This window comes from Eumetopias jubatus, unplaced genomic scaffold (genome assembly GCF_037043125.1).
Source record: "Eumetopias jubatus isolate StellerSeaLion01/CBP00866 unplaced genomic scaffold, mEumJub1_p1.0 scaffold_8, whole genome shotgun sequence".
In the NCBI taxonomy this organism is placed as follows: Eukaryota; Metazoa; Chordata; class Mammalia; order Carnivora; family Otariidae; genus Eumetopias; species Eumetopias jubatus.
The window spans coordinates 52,382,736-52,402,495 of record NW_028274814.1 but is presented as its reverse complement, the minus strand read 5'-3'; the positions used below and the strand labels follow the sequence as shown (position 1 = coordinate 52,402,495).

General features: G+C 36.4%; 1 protein-coding gene across 2 annotated transcripts; it reads right to left on the bottom strand.

Annotated features, from left to right (window-relative positions):
* Nucleotides 1–1,198: 1,198 nt before the first annotated feature.
* STRAP (serine/threonine kinase receptor associated protein) lies at nucleotides 1,199–18,889 on the bottom strand. Of its 2 annotated transcripts, none has more exons than XM_028119836.2 (10): nucleotides 18,453–18,889; nucleotides 17,609–17,744; nucleotides 11,543–11,624; nucleotides 10,890–10,962; nucleotides 8,234–8,330; nucleotides 7,430–7,567; nucleotides 5,922–6,058; nucleotides 3,875–4,024; nucleotides 3,022–3,084; nucleotides 1,199–2,275 (listed from the first exon to the last, which is right to left on the bottom strand). In XM_028119836.2, exons 1-10 carry the CDS (start codon nucleotides 18,562–18,564, stop codon nucleotides 2,214–2,216), a joined length of 1,050 nt encoding a protein of 349 aa, XP_027975637.1. In that variant the 5' UTR covers nucleotides 18,565–18,889; the 3' UTR covers nucleotides 1,199–2,213. The 2 variants fall into 2 exon arrangements, with proteins under 2 accessions (XP_027975637.1, XP_027975636.1); XM_028119835.2 differs by having other exon boundaries at nucleotides 1,201–2,275; nucleotides 3,022–3,087.
* Nucleotides 18,890–19,760: the final 871 nt, after the last annotated feature.

Genomic DNA, 19,760 nt, shown 5'->3' with positions numbered 1-19,760 from the left:
TTAATCTCTGAAAACATGTCCTGTTATTAAGAACAAAAGCAGCAGGGTGCTTGGCTGGCTCAGTACATGGAGCATGTGACTCTTGATTTCAGGGTTGGAGGTTTGAGCCCCACATTGGATAGAGAGATTACTTACGAATAAAAAAAAAAATCTTAAGGAAAAAAAACAAGAACAGAAGTAGCTAATGTTCAAAAACAACTCTATTAATCTGGCAAAAGCTGAAAACTGAAATGACTTACCTGAGTAACCAGTATCTAAAAATGGGCTAAAAGCTTAAGAACTTGACAGTTTGTATCAACCCAGAGATGTGACCATCATGAACATTCTAGTCACAAAAGAAATATAAGGTGTGGTATGACAGAACTTCATGGCCTGAAATTCTCCAACTTACAAACAACTCAAAACAACTTTCATAGATTCTAAGCTATCTGCCACCCTGTGATGTGTAAGCATGTATCGGTGTATGGTCTTTAGATTTTTATAAAACCTAAGTAGACGAAATCCCCTTGAATCATAAATTTCATAAATATCCAGCAATTTCATGATTCCACTCTGGCGCATATAAATCTCAACTTTAAGGTAAGTCAGATTCTGACTAGACTCTAAGCAGGCATGGTACAGACAATATTGCTACAGCAAAGCAGAGGACCAGGCATGTGGCAAGATGACACAAAACTACCATCCTATGAGACCGTGTGTGGCTGGTCAGTGGCTATCTATCCCCATGACATACCTCTCTTGGCCTTCTGGAGGCTGTCATAGCCAACAGTGCTTTCTTAGGACTACCACAAATCCCTGGAAACTTACTCTTTGCTTGGTTATTTCTTGTAAGAAAAGTCATCAAGGGTCATTCACAAGATGAAAAAGGAGACAAAAAGCAATTTGACAAGAGATGTTATTCATTGGTCGAAAGTATTTCCATTACTAGTTTAATATACTCCTATTTTAAAAAATAAGTACAAGTATAAACCCAGTTGACCCATTTTATTAGAAGGTTGGTAAAAAGGTTTTTTGAATGCCATCTGCACTTAAAGGATAAAGTAAAATAAACATTGCAGATCTATAAACATCCCACTTTTTTCTATCTGCATACACACATACAGATACACAAAAGTGCCATTAATGCTCACTGAATTTTTTTTTTTAAAGATTTTATTTATTCATTCATGGGGGGGGGGGGAGAGAGAGAGAGAGAGAGAAGCAGAGGGAGAAGCAGGCTCCCAAGGAGCAGGGAGCCTAATGCGGGACTCGATCCCAGGACCCTGGGATCATGACCTGAGCCAAAGGCAGACGCTTAACCATCTGAGCCACCCAGGCGCCCCAATGCTCACTGAATTTTAACAGATTTGGGGGATGGTGCGATTTTAAGCGATTTTCCTGCTTTCTGCCAATTCTGACTCACCTTTTTTTTTTTCTTATAACTACCATGTGTCATTTAAGTAAGTCATTACTCTGAAATTTTTTTAAAAAGCAGGTCAAGCACTTCTACCCAATGCAAGAGGAAGGTAAATGCAAACCCATCGAAAAACATGGAAATTTTAAAAATCCAGTACAAGTAACTGAATTTCAAAATTAGGAAACAGTATGTTTACTAAAGATTGTTTAACCATATTGTCTTTTGATATAGTTATAATGTAGAAAAACTTTCTGGCAATTTCCATTTATAAACTCAAATCTCGATTTTTCCCAGGAAACAAACATTGTTTTGTTTAGAGGCATTTTATTTAGACAACTAAAACAATTAGATGTTCAGAAGCAATGTACAATGAAAGAGAAATCAAACCAATTACTTTATCATGTATTCCCTCTTCTTTACAACTAAAGCAAAAAAAAAAAAAAAAAAGGCTTTCTGCTTTAAGGGAAAAGTCAGAAAAATAGGCCAATATATTTTTCTTCTCCATAATAACATAAACAGCTACAAGAAATCTAACTGTAATAAGAGAAACTGGATGTTGGCTTGCACATATTCATTAAAAAGACAACAGGCCATCATACCACAAGAGCCTAATTCCACCTGCCTTCATCTGATACTCTTGCCTTTTCACGTACAGGTAACACCAAGTTAGTTCCAGCACTGGAGCTAATTCACATTCCCCATTATTTACTGCTCATGTTTGCCTTAAGCAGAGAGTAACTCTGGGAGGCTGATGCTTTTCTCTGCTTGCTTGTTTTAGTCCATAACTTGTACATTATCTGTGGCATATGCCCAATGCTCAGGCCTTCACTTCAGGAGTTGAACTATAGATGGAATCTGAATTCTCTGAAGCAATTTCTTCTGTAATGAAAAAATGACAATTAAAAAAACCCCGCATTAGTCAACTTAAGAAAATTTCTGTGTAACGAAGGCATAAAAAGATTTTTTCAGTGTGCTGGTGAGGGGAGGCAAAAGAGAACAAGGGCACATACCATTCATGACTAGACTCATGGCACTGAAAATGCAATGAAAAAATAGTTCCTATATTTCACCCATCAAACTCTTTTATACCATAACTGAACTTCCCAGGGTCCCCTCTTCTAGGCTAAGCTTTCAGTGATTCCAACTATCTAGTAAGCACTGAATTAAAGCCTTATCTTGAAAGATCTGGCCCCCTCCTTTATTTATTCAAGTTTCAAACAATATTATATGATCGGTGCATCTTACAATCTGTAATTCTAGATTTGGGAAACAGCACTTGGTACATAGTAAGCGCTCAATAAATGTTAAATAACAAATATAACTGTGACAATTTGTTTTTTTATTTTAGCAACTGCCTCAAGTTAGACTCCAAGGACTATAAGAGTAATCACCTCAGATCCACACTATATCTCCATGACTGAACTATGCAGTAGATACTTAAAATATTTATTTTATAAACATGTATATAAAAATACATATGTATATAAAAATACATATACATAAACTTTCCATTATTTAAGTATGTTCATATTTAATAAATTTCCTTTGTCAACAAGTAAAACTCACCTAACACTTCAATTTTAAATCCCCCAGGATTCTACAAAAGTTAATTCATTAGTATTTACCTAGCTCCTCTTCTGTTGTCTCTGGAAAACTGATCTTTGGCTTTGCCAGCTCACCACTATCTTCTTCTATGAAAAGAAAAGCAATCATGATTATGTGAATTACAGTATTACCAACAATTTCCAGTATTTAATAAGAAGAGTACACCAACACTATTCTAAGCAATGAGCTACAAAACCTAATAGGAACCTCTCCTTTTTTAATAACTGATTCTAAAATAGTATGTCTTTCCTCAAAGTTCACTTTTAAGTTCATACCACAACTACTTTGGGATCAATAACTAAGTATTTTTATTAAAAACATGTCTACCGGGAGCCTGGGTGGCTCAGTTGGTTAAGCGACTGCCTTCGGCTCAGGTCATGATCCTGGAGTCCCGGGATCGAGTCCCGCATCGGGCTCCCTGCTCGGCGGGGAGTCTGCTTCTCCCTCTGGCCCTCTTCCCTCTCGTGCTCTCTATCTCTCATTCTCTCTCTCTCAAATAAATAAATAAAATCTTAAAAAAAACAAATAAAAAAAACACATGTCTACCTTATTAATAAGAATCAGTGAGTAATACCAGAGATTAAATACATTTACTTAGAAATTCTTTATATTGCCCTATGGCAAATTGTGAAATAGGTCCATGTCATTCACTAAAGGATCTAGTGTAAAGAAATTCAGGAATAGAAAACACAAACAAACACACACACACACACACACACACAAAGAACAGAAAACACAACAAAAAAATTTAACCAAACAAAATAACACAGTAGCCAATTTATAATTATGGGCTTCTCTGATTAAACCATATCAAATAAGTTAAAATCTACAGCACCCCCCTTAACTTGATAACTTTGAATACAAATTGCTTACCAGGAAGTACACATTTCCAAAGGCCATATGTTTTTCCTACCACAGTTTGCCATAGTCTCAATGTTCCATCTTCAGAACCACTGGCATAGAGTTCTCCATCAGGACTAAATCTCACACAGTGAATAGGACCAAAGTGTCCTTTGTAGGATTCTGAAAAAGAGAAGGGCTATTAGATAATTTAATACTTAAATGTTGGTTAAGTATTGATACACTAAGGAAAATACTGTCTGTATTATTGGGAAGATGTGAAAATCTTAAGTGCAAATTCAAAGAACTAAACTTCATTAAAAATAAAGTGATTCTTATCACAAAGTGGTACATAATGTCTACCATTTCTCTGTAAAATTACCCCCTTCCAATTCTAACACACATTATGGTGTCATACTGTCCCTCTTAAAACATATATATATGGCTTCATGTCCCAAAAAGGGTGAAGGGAGTAAATTTTACAGAAAGCAGATCTAAAGTCTGTCAGTTCAATTCCAATTTCCACATTCTAAACTCACTGCCTATTTACCAGGGAACCAATTCTTATTATGACCACAGAGAGCCACCAGATGGAGCTCTTTTACACACTCTGCCTCTTAATTTCCTACCAGACTAGAGTCTACTAGTCATTCTGTCACACAGAACATGAAGATTCAAGATCAACGCCGATCCTTAAATATTTTAGTCTGGGGAATTTAATGAGAAAATGTACAGGTCAGTAGTAGTTTTGTTCTGTTTAAGTCATATCCTTATTTATGAACTTTCCTCTTCTATTTTTCTAATGCCTCGTCACCTTTGTGTTTTCCAAGTCTTTACTATTTTACTAGGCCAATGCTTGCTTCTATTCTGTTTTCAGGTCCATTCAACTCAAGGACCCTCATCTTTTCCCATCTCTGTCCAACCAGAGAGTATCAAGAGAGTATTATCACGACAGTACAAATTCTCATGAGAGTAGAAAGAATATGAGAGATTTGGAATGAGAATAAGCTGGGGTCCAGGGTCTGGTGTTCACTACTGTGACCACAGATCTCAGGCAGGTAATTTACCTCTTTTTCAAAAAGAATAAAAAGTGTGACCACAACATTCTGAAACTCTGAAAACTGACGTTAAATAATAAAAAAGGATCTCTGATTTAAAAGTCACATAGTCAAACAATAAAGGGTGAACCATAAGCAATTATAATAGATTCTATATGGTCCATTCACCAAACTTCCACTAGTCCAACCCAAATCCATTAGTTTTCCCAAAAAAAAACAAAACATAAGGCTGTCTTTTGTTCTTTGTGTATAATTCTAACAAGCTTAATTTCACTGGGTGGTAAAGCAGGACAGCTAGACAAAGTAGCAGCTTACAGAAAAAGAAATTATAAAAACTAAATATGCTAGTTCAAAAAGAAAATTTTGTGAAGGCTAAAAGTAGATACTGAGAACCATGATTATGACAAACCTAGTCAATCAGATAAATGTAAAATTAGATATACATTAACTTCAAATTAATCTTAACATGCCCTTCCCCTTCATGAAGGACTATTATGAAAATGGAAGCAAAAGTCAGACTCCAAAAAAAATCCAAACAAACAAAAATCCCCTCCAATTCAGATGCCTAAGGTATCCCTATAATACACCATAGCTGTTTTTTGCCCACACTATTCTCAATAGAGCTTAGAGATTCTTACATTGGCAAAAGGGGGAGCCAGGTAGATGGGACTACATACCAGCACTATACTTCAGAAAAAACAAATACCCTTACATCTGTTTAACATGATTTTGATGTAAGACTGCCTCCTCCTACCCCCAATAAATATACTGCCCTATTGTATAGACTACCAGAATATGATGAACTTAAGTTAAAAGGAAAAGGTAAAATTGAGAATCTGGCATGCTTTGTTTACACCTCTGTAAATACTTCTACCAAAAATGGAAAAAAACCTTTACTTTTTTCACTTGGAAATAACAAGCTTTAGTTAGCTGAAAAATTTGCTGAGGTGTTAATTACTGAAACCTACCATTTGATAAATGTAACCGTATCATTTTAAGGGAGGAAAAAGAGAGCAACTCACCTAATTCTTCTCCACTATTATAATCATACTTATAAAGTTTAAAGTCTTCACCACCTGCAACAAGAAATTCTTTCTCAGGATGAAGAGATGCAGAATTGATGGTTGCAGGAGCTTCAAAGGACTTAATTGGGTCCAAACTGGAAAATAATTTAAATAATATTTATAAATTTTTAATACTACATAAACAATACCAGGAAACAATTACTTTTAAAGTGTTCCTAATTTCTGAAACCCAAGAAATGATTATATCTTCATTTAGTCAAACACAGTGATGTTAAAAAAAAAAAGCCCTCTAAATAATATTAGCAAAAGTCCAGAAGGATACTATGCCAAGTGTAGTTCATTCCAGGAATACAAAAACACTTTGTGCAGTGAGTGCTTTCCTGGAAATGACTGTGCTGGCTAATTAACAATAGTATGGCTAATATATTTGGATTTTTGCATTGAAAGAAATTTAATTCTGTATTGTTTGATTTTTCCATGACAACCACGCATTATCTTTGAGAACAGAAAATGTTTTATAATAAGTAATTAACATAACGGATTATTTATACATTATTCTCAATTGCTGAAAATTTATAAGCTTCTGTAACAAAACCTTCAATACCACAAAAATATAAAAACTGCTAAAGATGGTTCTGTTTTTACTATCAAACTTTTGAAAGAATAACCAAATTTGGAACTACAGCTATAATAAGAATCAATGCACACGAACAGCTTCATAAGAACATCAATGAGTTTGGACATCAGCTCTTTTCAGACAAACTGAAACATAATTTAGTAAAACCTATAATGCAATACACCTAGCAAAAATATTTTCAAACAGTTTTTAATAGCTAAGAATAGTTTAAAATAAAAAATCAAAATTATACTCATAGAGCCCTAGTAACTAAAAAAATACCCACACAAACACACACATATAATGTTATACATGTGTAGCAAAGAAAAAAAGACTAATGGAAAATACAACTACCATTAACAGTCTGGCATCTATGGTTGAAGAATAGTGGGCAAATTTTTTAAAATTATCTTTTCCAAATTTTCAACAAGGGCACTTAACTACATTTATAGTCACAAAAAAATTAAATCTGTTTTTAAAAAACATCATTAGATCTACACAAACTTCAGAATAGAAGAAAAAAATCACTATTTCTCTAAAATTATAAAGGGAAAATTAATAAGAGAATCAAGATGACAGTGGCTTTATACAGTAATGAACATTAATTATAACACCAGTCTAGCAATCCTTTTAAGAAAAATATAATTTAAAAAAAAAAAGAAAATTTAGAAGTTACTAAATTTTACCAATAATGTTCCCTAAATATTGGAAATTAACTGGATTAATTCCTCAGTATATCAAATTCTTAAAATACATATTAATAATAGTATGGAAACTTTTCCCCATATCATATAGTATAGGCCAAGATTTGCCTTTTTAAAGAGTTAAATACCTTTCACATGTGCCTTCCAATTTTTAAGATACCAAAAAAAATATTTCTTGGACATACCTTACTGCACTATGAAAAGCAATAGATCGTCCATAGGTTATTACCAAGATCTCTCCCTCAGGAATATATTCCATACTGCTAACAGACATATTAAAAGTTAGAGATTTCACTTCTGTCATGGTAGCATGATCCCAAAGGCTGCAAAAAAGGAAGAGGAAAATATGGTGGTATTTACTCATTTAAAAAAAAACTTAAGTCCCAATTATATCTACAGATTAACCAATGAAGAATAATCACAGTTGTAGTAAAATCTCCTATATTCCAACTCATAAGTTATAGATGATACAGAGAAATTTGGGATTCCTATACAATGTTAAATTACTTGGTATCCTGTTGGTGAAGTCAACTTTAATACTTAAATATACCTCCCTTAGCAAACTATGCTATAAGACATTAAGTCCCAATCTTACCAATTTTAGCGTCACTCTAAAGAACAGTTCTTACACTCTGTGAATCTGATGATAGCTATATATATTTCCACAGGAAAAAAATCGGGTATCAGCACACAAAATTATGTATACAGTATCAGGAGTTTCATGGACCCCCCTCCATAGCCAGCTTGTCCACTTAATCAGGTTAAGAGCAGAGGCTTAGAAAGATGTCAGTAATTTTAATTGTCTTGTGGATTCTGCTCTAGGTTTGTAACAGTAAATGGATAGCTCCAGAAAAATGTGACCTATGTGCAGCTTAAGTTTCAATGTTTAGAGATAATCCTTCATACATAGAGTTATGAGAAGTATTTAAAATATAATCACTAAGGTCAAATATTTTTCAACTTTAAATCACTAAAGAAAAATTACTTACCGGACAGTTTTATCATCAGCTGAAAGAATCTGTTTATCCTCACTGCACCATAGAGCTTTTTTAATACCAGAGGTGTGACCGCTGATTTCCTTAGGTTCTTAAAATGAAACAATTTAAATTACATTTGTTAATACTTGCTTTTTTAAACTGAGCAATACTGGAACAATTAAATATGTAAAAAGAAAAGAAGTACACTTCAAATTAAACTGCAACTTTTCAAAGCCTAACACAATGCAAACTTAGTTTCCACAAAATACATTTGGTATTCTACACTGGAACAAAATTTATCTGCATGACAAAGAACCCAAGAACAATGCTGCTATAAGTATCTGGGAGTGAATACACCACTCCCTCCAGGCTATGTTTCTGCTTTCAAAAGCATTACTGTAGCACAATGAAATAAAAAAAAAGCTAATCCAACATTACCACTAACACTGGGACCCTCGTCCAAGCCAAGCCACTGTTGGTAGAAACAGGAAAAAAGAGGGAAGTAGGCTGACAGGAGAAAAAGAGAGTAAAAAACAATGCAGTAATTCCCAAGAATATTTCTACAATGAGATCAAAGCTTCAAAAAACAAAACAAAACAAAACACCACCAGGAACCTCTGTTGGAGACTTTCCCTTCAAAAGATTAAAAAAAAAAAAGAACAACTGCTCAGTGTTATCTTTGGGCAAAAGCAGATGCTGGAGGCAAAGCCATCCAACCCTACTTTGATTTTGGGCAAGTTACTTAACCTGCTGAAGTAAAGGTTACTTAGCCCTTTCATTTCTTCATCTGTAAAATGGGATAACAATAGTTACTACACCTCACAGTTTGAGTATGAGGATCAAATGAGAATATACATCTAAGGTTTCTAACCTGGAGTCTGACATACAGTAAAAGCAGTTAATTGCTATTATTTCTATTGCCAGTACAGCAGAAGAACCACTTTCAAAAAGCAGCTTTGAGAGGGGCCTAAGGCCTGAACTACCTTGCTAAGTCAGAAAGGCACACTGATTGAGGTCCGAGTACTTTGCTATGTTTTGGCATAAAGTTATAAAAGAGAATGAAGAGAAATACCTCCAGGTGCCAATGAAGAATAATCTAAAAATGTAGTCTGTTTGTTCATCTTAGAAATGCTTTTAGGAAAGAGACGATCTTGAGAATAACTGCTTAATATCCAATGTAGCTTTGACTTTCCTACAAACTTCTCAAGTTCATAAATTAATAAATAATACCCACGATACAAAACGTAAGACTATAAAATAAATAAAACAAAATCCTGTTCATCATAATCTGGGTAGCTTTTGAAATATATATTATATATTATGTGACTAGAAAAGCATTAAGATACTACAAAAAAGATGAATATGTGGACCAGGGAAGAAAAGGCATCTTTTATGACTTCCGCACAGTAAGAGAATTCATAAAGGAAATAAATTTCACCACCAAAAACTTTACAGTGTGTATACCATAAACCTTATTAACAAAATTTAAAAGCAAATGACAAATCAAAATATAATAAAGAACTTTAAAACCAGTAAGAAGATGAACATCACAACAGATAAATTGGCAAAGGGCATGAACAGACTATTATTAACAAAGAACACATTAAAATGTTATTCAACAGTATTTTAATCTCATGAATAATTTTTTTTTCAAGTTCACAATATCACAGAATCACTTTCCTTCTATTAAATTGGAAAAGACAAAGTTAGTTATCAGCATTTGCCAGAAGAGGTTAGCTATAGATATGTACTTTTATACTTTGGTGGAGCACACTTCAGTAATACCTACCAAAGGCTTCCAAGTGTACCTCCCTTTTTGTCCCAACAATTCTATTTCTATGTAGTTATTCTATAGAAGTAATTGTGGAAATATTTTGCAGCTATAAGGATGTTAAGCATAACACCACTTATATTTAAAATTTGTAAATAGCCCAAATGGGCCACAGTAAGAGACTGGTTAATCGACTTATTCATAACATGAAAAACAATATAGTCATTAAAACCGGTAGAATATTTAAGGACATGAAAAAATTTTAATTTTTTAAATTTTAAAAATTCTTCTGATTAGCTAATATATTCATATGGTTCAAAAATCTGAACAAAATATGCACACACTAAAATTCTCACCCTTCTACAGACAACCATTCTTTCTTACCAAAAAGTAGTAACACTGCTATGTACCTTTTTAAACTTAAATGATAAAAATTTGGCAAGATGAATTTTTAATTTGTAAGAAAACTATGTAAGCACAATGTAGCAACATTAAAAAAAGATATCTGCATAGATAAAAGACTGGAAGGGACGCCTGGGTGGCTCAGTCGGTTAAGCGGCTGCCTTTGGCCCGGGTCATGATCCCAGGGTACTGGGATCAAGTCCCACATCGGGCTCCTTGCTCAGCAGGGAGCCTGCTTCTCCCTCTCTCTCCCTCTGCTTGTGCTCGCTCTGTCAAATAAAATCTTAAAAAAAAAAAAAAAAAAAGACTGAAAGACTATGAACCAAAAATTAAAAAATATTAGTAGTGATTATACTGGATGATGAATTGTTTTCATTTTTCTCTTTGTGACTATCTTTAATTTCAAATCTGAGTACTGAACATGATTCCTTTAATCAAGAAAACTTATTTAAATTAAAAGAAAATACAATACAAACACATATAAATTATACTTACCTGCTTCAGGCTTGTTCAAATCATATATGCGTAACAGTTTATCCTGTCCCCCGGTTAACAGGTAATTACTATCCTGAAAACACACACAAGCACACTGTTTACAGAGGAGCCATTTTAATAGCTACTATCTCTTCGAAACTTCTTCAACACCAACCAAAATCCAAATGAAGTTTGCAGACATCACAAAGAAATGCAATACATGCCAATTACTTCTGAGATGATACTAGAGAACATTTATTCTTCTAATTGCCAAAACCCTTTAAGCTCTACCGTTCAAATGCATTATGCCACCTACCACAAGAATATTCTCCAGCTGCCCTGATCCTGCCCTGATCCCCTCCCTCCTAAGTAACACCTCTTTGATGATCTCAAATTTATCCTCTCTTCTGAAAGTAGTGAGGAAACATTATCTGCACATTTTAGATGTTTGTTGCTACTGATGGAGAACTGACCCAAGAGTTCCATGGTATCTTAGGATTAACCAAGTAACTAAATTTGTACAGCTTAATCTGCAATTAAATCATATATAAGCCAATATACAGCTAACATCGCCCCCCAAAAAATATAGAATATACAAACCAAATACATGACCATTATTACATCCTATAATAACAGCAATTTTACTCCCTAAAATAAATTCCATTTTCTGATACCTGTGTAAAATCCACAGTCTTGACAATGTGTTTATGAGCCAGGGTCATCAATTCATCTCCTGAGACAGCATCCCACACTTTGCTAAAAGTAAAAAGTAAAATTAAAAGATAAATACAATGGTAATTTTGATGATAACCAAGTAAGTTAGGTATGCGAAATGTTATATAAGTGAATTATAAGTCTCCCATTCTAATATCCCTCACTGTTAAGATTCATTTGATTAAATATTCTAATGAGTCTAAAAGAAAAGAAATTTATCCCCGTAGAAGCCATATAACCAATCTAATTTTGACAATGGAAAAGATCTACAAATTTAAGTAAATGAGATCAATGAACCAGCCCATCCTTACTTTTAACCTACAGCAATAATATCCTTTTAGCAAGGCTGTAAGACATTTTAACCAATTTTAAGTTTCATCTTTCCAATTTGTCTCTCTATTCTCATGTACATGCAAAACAAAAAAAACAAACAAAAAAAATGAAAAAAAAGAAATCCTAAAAAGAATTTACAGGAGAATGAAAGGCCCTGATACAGGTTACATAAAATTTTAAATCAAGACAGTAAAGAAGAAACTTTCTCCCCATGTCTTCCTCAGAGTTGACTCTTAAAATTCTCAAATTCTTTTTTTTTTAAGATTTTATTTATTTGAGAGAGAGAATGAGATAGAGAGAGCATGAGAGGGCGGAGGGTCAGAGGGAGAAGCAGACTCCCCACTGAGCAGGCAGCCCGATGTCAGACTCAATCCCGGGACTCCAGGATCATGATCTGAGCCGAAGGCAGTCGCTTAAGCAACTGAGCCACCCAGACGCCAAAAATTCTCAAATTCTAATCCAATTAACTTCCCCCCAAAATATCCCAGCCTTTGATTATATAATGTTAACACAGGATTTTTAACCTCTCAACTGTTTCTCTGACCCCCTCCAACCCAAAATATACGTGTGGTTTTGTGTCTATACACATATATATGTATGCATTACGTTAGGGAATCATGGTTAAATAATACATTAGAAAAATACTGTAAGGGGTTCTCCCAATAAAAAAGATTAAAGAAGGGGGGAAAAAAGTTCATTTTATAACAGAAGAGGTCATTGAAAAATAAACAAGAAAACTTTGCTTACTGGGAAAAGAACTGTTAAGAGTAAACAAGCTATGCTCCATATTTTCATTTTAATATAACTGACATTTATTTTTAAAAATAAAGGGAACAATAAATGGGGGTTGGGGGGAGAGCATGATCAAAGTAGTATCATCCAGGAGGGGCCAAGAGATCTATAGTCTTTTCCCTCCTATTTAGAAACACCATTAAAATTGAAGATGACACTCTCTGACAGAGCATGCTCTAATCACTTGTACTAACTTTGGCCTATTTCGTTATTCACAGTTAAGAGTCCTAAAAAGGGCTTACAGCCCTAAAAATATTCTGGAATAACCTAAATGTTTTCTAATGTATTCTTCAATCTCCAGGCATGAAACTGATATCACCTAGCTGGCTGCAAGGCTCAAATCAGGGCAATGAAGCACCATTAACAGTATCCTTTCCTCAGCGAACCCTGCAGCATTTATTTCCTGCACAACTCAAGTACTTGTCACCTCCCTAAACTACTGATCCACCTTATATCCCGTTTCATGCATATATTAATGCTGTCTGTTCAATATTTTTCATACCCTGAGAACAGACTTACCACAAGTCTCAAAAGAGATGCTTAACTTATTTTATTTTTTTTTTTAAGATTTTATTTATTTATTTGACAGAGACACAGCGAGAGAGGGAACACAAGCAGGGGGAGTGGGAGAGGGAGAAGCAGGCTTCCTGTGGAGCAGAGAGCCCAATGCAGGGCTCTCGATCCCAGGACCCTCAGACCATGACCCGAGCCGAAAGACGCCTAACAACTGAGCCACCCATGCGCCCCCCGCTTTTTAAAATTATTTATTTATTTATTTATTTACTTAACTTTTTAAAAGCCCTAATAAAAAATTAAGCTTTTCTGGGTGAAAAACATTGCCTAGCTATCTTAACATGTTGACTAAGTCATCAAAAAGGAGGTAATACCACCTTCAATTTATCAACAACCTTATTCAGAGAAAAATTGACCTTCCCATTGTCTTTTACAAGAGAGAAAAGTGATCATACACTTTGGTTATCTATAGACTTCAGGGCCCAACTCCAGATCTATTTAATCATCCTCTGGAACAGAGCACAATTATGTTCTCCACTTTTGGCACTCTCTCCAGATGATTTTAACGAGAGGAAAGTGGAGATGCTAAGAAGAGGATCATGGGAAGTAAAGCTTATATTAGCTTCATGAATTAAAATATAATAAGAGGAGGGTGTTTCAGGGAAGTGTCCTCATCACCTGACTCAACTGCCTGAATTACCTCAAGATAACATTCCCAACTGACCCACAGACCAACTCTGCTGAATATATTTGCTCCAAAAGAACCAAATTTTCTTCTACATAAACATGACATTAATGAATTTTCTGAGAAACGTAAGAATGGGGGAGGTGGGGAGAACTTCCTAAAAATGATTTATACCAGCTATGATTAATCAAGTTGGGGAAGCTATTCTTTAGCTGGTTCAAGCTCCATAACAGCAAGCTCCATACAAATCATTAAAAGAGAATATACATAACACTCCCACTCTTCAAAGACAGACACTGAACAAATGAGGAGTAAGACTCAGCTACTATTTATTGAGCAGCTACTATGCAAAAGACGCTATGCTAGTCTCCAAGGATATAAGTGGAAAAAGATCTCTCAAATCCTCCCAATAACCATGTGGTTTTACACCCATCTTAAGATACCAAAGCCGAAGTTTTAAGAAGCCACCCATGATCAAACTGGAAACACAAAGCATAACTAGCACATGGACTCAGGCCTAACCAAAGTGAATGCTTACATCTTTCTTGCCATGATATAGTGGGAGACTGGGGCAGGGAGCAAAAGCATGTCTTCTTAATATTTAAGAACCTTCTTTGCACAAAACCAGGAAGTTTCATGGCCTTAGCCACAGAAGTTCCAAAATGACAAATACGAATTTGGTCTAGCGGGAATGGGAGCTATCATCGTGACCCCACACACATAACACTTACATACTCATTAGATTTTAAGCAATGTTCTCAATATTAGAAACATTTTAACTCATTTATTCACAACTGACATATGAGATAAGCGCTATTTCTATTCTCATCTTTATAGATGATGACATGAGAAAAAGAGGTTAAATAAATTCCCAAGGTCACAGGATTCGGGTGCAGAATCAGGCTCCAGGGCTCACGCTTCTAATGCTACTTGTAAACACAGACACTGAGACTTGAAATGTTAAGGATAAAAACAACACTGAATACCTATCCAGAGACATGTCCTGGAATGTGGGACTTGGGCTATGAATGGTTTGTAAGTGACCTAAATAAAGATAACTGTTCCTCCGGCAGCAAGATACAATCCTGACTACTCTTTCCAAGACTCAATATATTAAGTATTTAAAGTGCCGTATTTTTTCACGCCTTTTTTCTTGCTCCATTTCAGAGGCCGTTATCACATGCAGTAATTTCCGTCTACTTCTTTATCTTCCAGAGGACTGGTAACATCATTTGATCAAATGTACAAACCGAGAGTCTTCACAGATTTTACAGAGACAGGCATCCTTCCCAACAAGCTTTCGTACAAAGTCTCTTAAAGATCAGGGCAAGACCATCAGGCAGAAGGTGACAGGGCATTTTACTCACGTAAATAACAATGATGGACAGGGCCCAGAATTGAGGTTAACAAAAGCTTATCCTTTCAGAATTGTAATTCAAAAATTTGTCTTTTTTTAATGCTGTTTATAGAGTCTAACATCTTGTTACATTTAAAACTTATTATGTTTAATTTAAAATACCACTTTATTAACTTACCACAGCAGACTGGGACCTAGTTTCAATAATGACATTTTTAAAATCCACCTACCAAACCTCTGAAATCTTGAGTTGAAAATCCCAATTTTTACCTCTGTTACAAAATCAATGGCATTCATTCCCAATGACAATGTTCCTACTAGACTGAGCAAAAAACAAATTTTGGAGAAGTGAAGGGGGAAAAAAAAGCTAAACTCATGGCAATCAGACACAAGTGTTCCAGAAGCAAAACCAAGATCTATAATTCACCCATTCTTTACCCTCTACTTTAGAAAACTTCCTCTAGTTATTTACTCAACAAACATAAGGTATTAAATAAGCCAGAGAATATAAAAAATATAACCTGACCTCAAGAAGCAAGAACACATAAATCAATTAAGTACTACAAAAGTGCCAGAAGTTTTAACACAGGACACGGAATGAACACTTTCACTGTAAGCCTTCCATCTGAGAATCACTTTTACCAAATTAACAAAGGAGAATGACACATTACAAGTAGCATGCTGACATCTAAAGCAACATCTGGCCTGAAGCTGCTGACATTAAAGGATTTATATAAATTCAAGCAGCTCCTTATTTTATCAGTATTACATACAATCAAAACAGGGCACAGCACAAAACTTTACAATGGCTATGCATAAAGACATACTTGAAATCTAGTCATTGAAGGCACAGAAAAAAGTTCAGGCTGCTGACATTTATAACTTTTTTACGGATCTCTCATCTCAAATTTAATACCAGGTAAGCACCACATCACCCTCTCCTTATTTAAAAACTTTTAACTTGTTTTTTAATTTTACATACATAAAATTCATTCTGTGGTATAGAAATTTACATGTTTCAACAATGCATAGAGTCATGTATCCATCATCACAATCAATCTGCCTTCATTTTTTATAATAAACTTTGTATATTTGATTTGCTTAAAACAAAGGAGCAGCATATTTACAACTGCTCCTAGTTTGGAACTCTGTGAAAGAAAAAGGAGAAAGAAAAACAAGACTTGAGTCTAACAAGGTTTACTATCATACGCAATAGCTCTTGACGTCGCCTTCCTCAGTTTAAACATTTAAGGGTCTGCTATGTCATAAACACAATTAGGAACTAGAATACCAAGATTATGTAAAATATGAAAGTGCCCTGAAGGAGAAAGTAGGTCATTGCAAGTCACTCTAACATATGCAAAAGCCAAAAACCAAAATAGGTAAAGTGTACTCTGGCAAGAAGAAGTTTAGTATAACTAGACTGTAGGGCATATGATGTGCAGTGCCGGATAATACTGATAAACTAGGATAAGGCCAAATTTTAAACTGGCCAACAACTGAAATTTAACTTTTAGGCCAGTGATTCTAAGGCTTAACATCAGAATCAACTAGAACTTTAGGAAAGAAAAAAACAGATGTTGGGGACTCCATCCCCAGACCAATAAAATCAGAATTTGTCAGACACATGCATGTGAATATTTTAAAGCTTCCCCGGTTATTTTTGGGTTCACTCAAGGTCATGAACCACTGAAACTGCAGAGGGAAGGCAGGAAGATCATTAGAGAAGTGACATGATGAAATTTGTTTTTAGGAAGACTATGGAAGATGAAAAGACAGGAAAGGTACTAGTGGCAGAGGCATAAAAAAGAGAACATTCTGCTAGTAGAATCAACAAAGCAGACGTAAGGAAAAAAAATCAAGAATATTTAAATTTTACCTTAAAAAACTTAGAAAATGAAGAGTAATTGAGTTTAGTAATTGAGTTTAAATATGGGTAAAGCCAGTTAACAAAACCGGAGTAAGACAGGGCTAAAAATCTGGGCCATCAGCACTAGGGCATCACAGAAGTGTGTGATATCACTCAGGAAGAACATGTTGAGCATTTTTAAAAACCACCACCAAGATTCATTATCTAGAGTGCTTGTCAGTAATGCAAATTCCTGGGTCCCAATCCAGACATACAGAATAAGTCATTTAAAGTCTCTGAAAATTGATGAGAACCACTGAAGAGAAAAAAAAAAAAAGAAGAAAGGACCAGAGTAGAGTTTTAGTGAGATCAAACATCATGTGCTCTATATGGGAGGCTTTGGTCAGAATTTTATGAATAACTGAGGCTGAAGTTTTGAGTACTTCACAACACAATCCATGGAGATCTTCCAAACTGGCCGATTTGGCTATACTTACGCAGTGAAATCTGCAGCTGCTGTAGCTGCTTTGGTGGCATCCTTATTCAATGTCGCGCCCCAAACAGCACCCTTATGACCCAAAAATGTTCCAATCCAGTCTCCGGTATCTCCCTGGCGTAGCATAGGTTTCCCGTCTAAAACACATTTAAAAACTGTGATTTAGAAGTTCAAATTACTTAAAATCTAAGACTCAAACATAAAGTGATCGTGTCAAATAACAAAGTGTTAAACTGCTTTTGTTGTGTAACTATTCTCATTCACTAGGGTCACTAAGAAACGTTCAGAAATAAATTAACTGAAGAGACAAGCCAGACATTCTCGCTGAAGCATTTGTAAATCGGTGGGAATACTGATTTGCATCAAAATAACCTAGATTTGAGTCTTATTTTGGACAAACTTTTTAACCTGAACCTGTTTGCAACTGAAAAATGGGCCTAATACCACATAGGAATGTCCAGTAAAGGCAATGACAAGTCTCTAAAATAAAGAAAGGTATTACTCGCCTGGCCTCCTGTTTTCTCTATTCCCCATATCCTTGAAAGATTACAGTATATGATGGCAGAGGCGTCTAGGCAAGTGTACAGTCCCGCTTCTCCAAAAATAGCAATAAAAGCGAAATGAGAGCCCCAAGTTGGGGGCAGTACTTAGCCTCGTCAGAGAATCAGAAAAGCCTTCCTTGACTCCAGCTGCGGAATCCCTAATACAGTGTTTTCCCTATCAGACCACTGTTGGCCCCAATCTCAAAGACTGAGATCCCCCCTTCCGCACTGGGGAGTACCCGCCACTCTACCTTCCGGCCCAGTCCTAGTCGTCAGGGACCCGGATCCAGGGGCCCTGCTCACCTTTGCAAGCGCTGATTAAAAAATAGCCATAGGGCGTGATGCCACTGAAGGCCAAATCGACCACAGGCCGCGTGTGGCCCGAGCAGGTGAGCGGCGTCTGCCTCATTGCCATGGCGGCAGTGAACCGAGCGATCCGGATGTGGAGCCGAGGGTCGTCTTGTCTTTTCTTTCCTCTGCCGCAGAGCCTCTGGCTCAAGGCCCCCGCCCTGACACTGGGGGCTGGGGCTGGGCCGAGAAACAGGAAAAAGAGGCCAATCGGGTAGCACCGAGGTCAGGAAAGGGTTGGGGATGGGTCAGGGAGTCTGCGGCGGGCGACCGACAGCCGCCAAGGGAGGGAAAGGGAGGGAGGGAGGAAAGTAGGGGAGGGGGAGAACCGGAGAACCGGCGGCCACGACCCGCACCGTCCACACCGGTACTGGCAGGAAGTGACGATCCCAATGACGCCAAGCGTCCGTGGGAAGTGACGATCTAGCGAGAAGGCAAGCTTGCCCGGTAGCGGAGCGATTAAGACAGCAGCGCGCAGGCGCGAGATCAGCGCACGTTGGGCACGTGATGCCGGCCCCACGCCGGCTACGTACGCATGGAGGAGCTCTGGACTTTGCCGCGGAGTTCCCCGGCGCCAAGCTCTGACCAGTCGGAAACGTCCTTTCTGTCTCCGGGCGGAGTCTGGTGAGTGCGAAAGCTGTGACTTCTCGTCTCAGACTCTGGACCCGGCAGCCCCTGTGGATTAGGCGCCAAGCAATACAACTGGCTGGACTGTGCTTGCTGTCTGAACATCTAATCTAGAATGGACAACCAGAGTAGTTCCCAGCGGCGGCCCAAACCAGCAAACATCCTCTAAGAACTTTTTTTTTCAGTTCTTATTAACAACTACAAAGGCAGCCCCTCTGGGGTTGTCGTTAAGGCCCATAAGAAAAATAATTTCTCCAGGGACTATGTAAAAATTCCTGTACTGCTAGCATTTTAGACATGAGTGTTATGTGACTTTAAATACAGTTAAATTTAAATCGCTTTCCCTTTTAAGGACTTTGAAGGTCTCTAGAGCAGTGGTCCCCAAACTTTTTTGATAAAATATTCACATCAGTAAAACTTGAATCGGCACTCCCATTATGGGGATAATAATGTGTATATTAAATGCGTGTGCATTATAATTAGGCAAAAACATACTAGAAGAATCTAAAAACTAAATATAAATAGAAACCCTGGTATGATCTTCCTGCAGGCAGCCCACTTAGGGTATGGGTATCACTGCTCTGTGTAACAACCGGACTTCTTGGTTGTCTTCTCATACAAAACCTTTGTAAGCAG